The 5,381-nt window shown below is 35.8% G+C and overlaps 1 protein-coding gene across 1 annotated transcript in view; it reads right to left on the reverse strand.

Annotated features, from left to right (window-relative positions):
• LOC105451695 (probable serine/threonine-protein kinase mkcC) overlaps positions 1-5,256 on the reverse strand; it is a 48,611-nt gene extending 43,355 nt beyond the window's left edge. Inside the window, exons 1-2 of the mRNA XM_011692304.1 lie at positions 5,139-5,256; positions 2,903-3,256 (exon numbers count right to left, since the gene is read on the reverse strand). Of these exons, the coding sequence (XP_011690606.1) occupies positions 2,903-3,256; positions 5,139-5,256 (472 nt within the window). The remainder of the gene's footprint in view (positions 1-2,902; positions 3,257-5,138) is intronic.
• Positions 5,257-5,381: the final 125 nt, after the last annotated feature.

Below are 5,381 nucleotides of genomic sequence, written 5' to 3' on the forward strand. Positions count from 1 at the left end.
GTTTTATGAAATTAAAAAAATGAACCTTTGTATTATCTTAAATGTATAACACGACCTCGAAAAGAAATGTATTAAAAAAAAATCTAAGTAGCAATATATTCAATATATAATACGATATTAAAGTAAAAAAATAAAACCTTAGAAGTATTACTTTAAATGTATAATACAAAAAAAAAACTGTTGTTAAATTAAAAAAAAACCAAATTGCATTATATCTTCATGTATATTACGATTATGAAAACTTATTTTGTAAATAATATACCTCGAAAGAAGCAGTTGTATCAAATTAAACAAATAAAGTCCAAGTTGTGTTATTTTTAATGTATACATGATTTTAAAAAAAATTCAATTTTAAAAACCAAAAATATATCATCAAAAAAAAGTGAAATCAAAATATTATTCCAAATATACCTATTGTAATTATAGTAAAAGAATACAATGGTGGAAACAAAAAAAGTCAAAATAATAACATAAAGAAAAAGTGATATCAAAATATTATTTCAAGTATATTGATTAGAATAATCAATATCGGAAGGTATATCTCGAAAAATAATACCAAATTACCAAATAAAACCCAAGTGGTACTATCTTTTAGTCTTATGCATTATAACATAAGTGGTAATAGTATTGTATATTTCAATACGACATGAAAGAAATTTCACTACAAAAAATTAAAAAGTATATGTATATTACTGGAAATTATTTTTAATTATACAACTATTTTTAAACAATAAAACTCAAGTGGACCGTATCTTTATACCTCTTCAGTACTTTCTATTCCAACCCGAATGGTAATAGTTATTAAAGAAATTCGTAATGGTCAGCAATATTCTGGGAAGCTATTTCTCACAATCGTAGTACACTTAATATAAAATACGGAAAACATTTAAAATGTAAAAAATATAAATAGCGAAAAAATAAAATAAAAACAAGAAATGCAATAAATAGTGTAATGAGGGCCGCAGAAAGGAATTTTGCATCGATAAGTAGCAAATTATGTGACAGAAAAATCAAAGATGGGAAGAAATATCCGTTATCTGTGTATCGTTATTTTGAAGAATCCGAAGGTTGGGCTGACTTGTGCTAAGTTAGCGCAATTTAAATATGCAATTTTGTATTATTAAGATAACTAATGCGAATATAAATGTTAATTGTATGTAGAATCGTATAAAATTATTTTATTATAACTTCTTTTGTTATCACTATTTGAAGTAAAACTTGAGTATAATGTTAGCACAACCTAGCACAATTTAGCACAATTGAGAAAATTGAAAAAAAAAAAAACGAAAATGGGGGGCTGATTAAAAAATGGTTTTTTTTTATTTTTTGACGCATTTTTCACATTACGGGTTTAATATTCTAGCAAAATGTAGCACAAACCTAGCACAATTCAGCACAACTGTCGAAATTATTTAATTCTAAATGTGGGGGGGCTAACTTCGTAGAGACAAGGAAACGTCTCAGCAACGTGCACATCTTATCACGGTCAGATCGTAGAATTCTCTCGAAGGCGCGTACGCTAGTGACGCGATACGTTACGCGAATACGCTTCATTCGCTTTATTGCACAAACTGTTTGTCACTAAAATCGATGTCTCGTAGACGTTAATTTACATGTGGGGCTGTCATGCACTCTCGGCGCGATACGCCACTGCTGGGCGATACGAAGGACATTGTTCGAAATGCAATATAAAGTCCGATACGCGCACGGGATCGCAACGCAAGGATACAAAAGTTTCTTCCGTGGCGAAAACACGATGGGACGATAAAGAGACGCAATCTTCTGAGACGCACGACAACGCGAAGACAGAATCACGACACATCATTACGCTAGTTCCGCGCGCTACGATATAGTACAACGCAAAATTACTTGAAGTTTAACGCGATAACGTAAAACGCCAGTACCGATTCTGTAATTCTTAACGACAGTGTCGATATCGTTATATTGTCGTTGCGCAGATATGGTAAAAAAGCTGCGCAAAGACAATATAACGATACCGAATTGTCGTTAAAAGTTACAAAATCGGAGTACTGATGACTCGAATTTCGATATGACACGACAAGACGCAACACACGGTTATACGCTTCTTCAGAGCATAATAAGGCAATTACACAAAGTTACATACGACACGATATTCACTTGAGAGCGCGTACCAAAACGGACGCGATGTACTCGACGAGTAATGGCCGCTGCCGAAACGTTCACTTTCGTCGCACAAAACGCACGCACACTACTTCACACTCTGGAAGCGCGGGTTCTTGACGCAACACAAATGCTCTTTCGGCGGTTCCGATACGATCTTCAGGGGCACGTCCCATGAATGACGATGCTTTCCTGCCTACGATATACGAGGAGAAGGCTTCTCGTTCTTGATGTCGCCTGCATGCCGCTTTTCATCGAATTCACGATGCGCCAACGAACGCTAGCACTAATTGCCTGTCGACGGCGATTCCAAAGCACAAGCGCAGTTCTTTCGACATGTTCGAGACTTTACCGAATTACACGAAAGGCAACTTCACCGGCCTCTTCAGCTCTCTCGTCCTTTGTTCTGACGGGCCTCTGCTTCCGGGCCGGGAAACTTTTTTTCGTTCACTCGCTTTCGAACGTCCACCTCGGTCCGAAGATTACCAAAGAGAGAGAGAGAGGACGGGATCGCGATCGATAGCGCGGTCGATAGGTCAGCCCCCTCAAATGGTCCATCTACAATGAGACTAGTAAGTCGTAAGAAATTGACCAATCACAGTCGAATATGAGAAGAATAATCGACTGTGATTGGTCAATTTCTTACGACTTACTAGTCTCATTGTAGACGGATCTTAAGGGGGCGCGTAAGAATGATGTGCGGTGTCGCGGCCAATTATCGCTGGCCGTGTGGCCCGGCACGGACAACGCCGAATCCTACGAGGGAACTCCTGCGGCTCCCGATTTCTCGCCACTACTCCCCAATTTTGATTAGTTCCGCGCAATGCCCACGATGTCTTATCTAGGTGGAGGTCACCTGGGTAACTCTTCCACGCTGCTAAGTAGATTTGGGCCCGACCGCCGTCGACTACTACGGTCTCGCGTCCTCTATCGCGGCCTCTCGGCGTCGTCGCGACAGTCTGCTCCGTCGTCTCGCCAAACGAGCGCAGCGTTGTCTCTGCCGCGCTATCAGCCCTTGCTTTTCCCGAAAATATGTCTCCTGGATCCTTCTTCCAGGATGATCCGCAATACTCCCATGACGACAGCCCTTCCTCAGTTTCATCCTCCGCGAACGCTTGATAAGGCGCCACAAATTACATATAAAAGAATTGAGAATTAACACACTCGGTTATACGCGCTACACGGGACCCCCTGGTGATTTCGGGTTTTTTTGCTCTTCCTTGCCCGGCTTTGAACGCGTAAGCGCGCTTTGTGACGAGGGAGGGACGCTGCTCCGCGGTAGCGGAATGGCCACGTCACAAGCTAAAAAATGAATATTTTGTTTTTTCCTATATTTTTGTATGATCAAATAGACATAAATTATTATAAACATGCATTTATTATTAAATACTTTTTACATACACGATATTCTATTCAAGTCCGACCGAATATCTCGAAAACTGAATTTGATAGGCAAGAATATTTCAAACAAAATTTATATATCACAAAAATGGAGGAAATAATAATAAAATTTTATGAAAAGAATTGATTTTTTAAGGCCACATGAAGATTATTTTCATTCTTAAAAATGAAATTATATGATTTCTTTTAGATAACATAATTCTTTTAGTTATGATGCATATAAAAAAATCAACAGTTTTTGAAATACTTTATACTTTATTCTAGCATATTTTGAATTAAAATATAAAATATCTCATAAATTATTATATTTTCGATAACCGCATCTTAATACGTTTATGTACAGAGTAACAAAAATCAATTGAGGTAAAGAAAACATAATTACGTTTAAAAAAACATGTAATTGCATAATTTTTATTAGAATATAGGATAATTTAATATATTTAGCTTCAATGAACTTAACCTTGACATGTGTTATCAAAGTCATGACTCTTAGTAACAGAAAGTTGTAATCTTGCTCATTATTTATTTAAAAAATTATTAATAAATAAATATATGTTAATTTTATAAATATTAATATGAATCGATTATGAAATGTTCAAACAATTAAGATGAGAAAATGTCAACATGATCGAAACGAATGTTAAATTCACTTAATTGTATTTATATGTGAATCTTACAATTTTTAGTTCAAACAAACTATGCATTAAATATTTGTCGGTCTTAAAACACAGTTCTAAACTGACAAGAATCTGGAGTGTATAATATCACAATTAAATTAACAAAGCAATTTAATAATTTAATGCTAATGAGTATTTTTTTTAAATCCTGTAAAATAACTTATTTATTGTGAAAAATATTACCTCAGCCAGGATTTGAACCTTGCCCTCCCTGTTATCTGGACGGGTGTCTTACCATTCGACTACCAGCATGTGATAATATTTATCACAATAATCAATAAAGAGTGATCCTAAAAACAGGCCAAAAATGCCCTGTATTCTCGCCCTCGATTCCGGACTTTATTTTGGTGATAAATGATAGTAAACCATGAGACACTAATTTTCTGAAACTTTCAAATGGAGCATACTCTTTGTTGGCAAGTTATAAAACCTCAAAGTTACCATTTTATACCGTGTTTCTCAAAACGAATCTTTGCATGCGAATAGCTTTTAGGCAAAGCAATTTTGAGAAAAATGTTTCAGACAAAAGTTGTAGAATGTAAAATGGTACATAAAATAATGACCTTTACTGTGACCGTGAAGACACTCCTGAAGATTATTTAGAGGTCAACTTTTGATTTTTTAATGAGAACTTTTATTTAAAATAACGCTTGAGAGTGAAATAATTATTAGTATTTTTTTGGACTGGGGGTTGAATAATATAGAGATGGCTTTGGGGTCAAAGTTGGTTTCATTACTTTTCTTATTATTTATGTTTACAATAAGAAAGAGTTTCCACTCTTCTACTTGCTTGCAAATAATTTGTAGGAAAAGCATTTCGGATAAAAGTTTCAAATAAAAATTGTAGGCTTTGTCATGGTAGAAAGACAAGGGTATGCTCATCCGGTGGACGAATTTAGAAAGCTCTTGCGCAGCAACTTGCTACGTCACATTCGTGCAGTCTCAGTAACATCCGGCGTACTTCGGCCGGATAAAATGGCTGCCAGACGGCCGAACGATGGACGCTTATTGGACGTTTGGTATTGCGGGCGCACATGCTTGTTTAAATTTTATATGTTCTCTCGAAAACAATTATTGTATACAGTTTGTATTAACATTTTACAGAGGTAATTTTATGCCTGGTAAGGACGCGAACGTACATCCGAGTACGAGAAATTAACC

This window comes from Wasmannia auropunctata, unplaced genomic scaffold (assembly GCF_000956235.1).
Source record: "Wasmannia auropunctata unplaced genomic scaffold, wasmannia.A_1.0 LD336047.1, whole genome shotgun sequence".
NCBI lineage: Eukaryota > Metazoa > Arthropoda > Insecta > Hymenoptera > Formicidae > Wasmannia > Wasmannia auropunctata.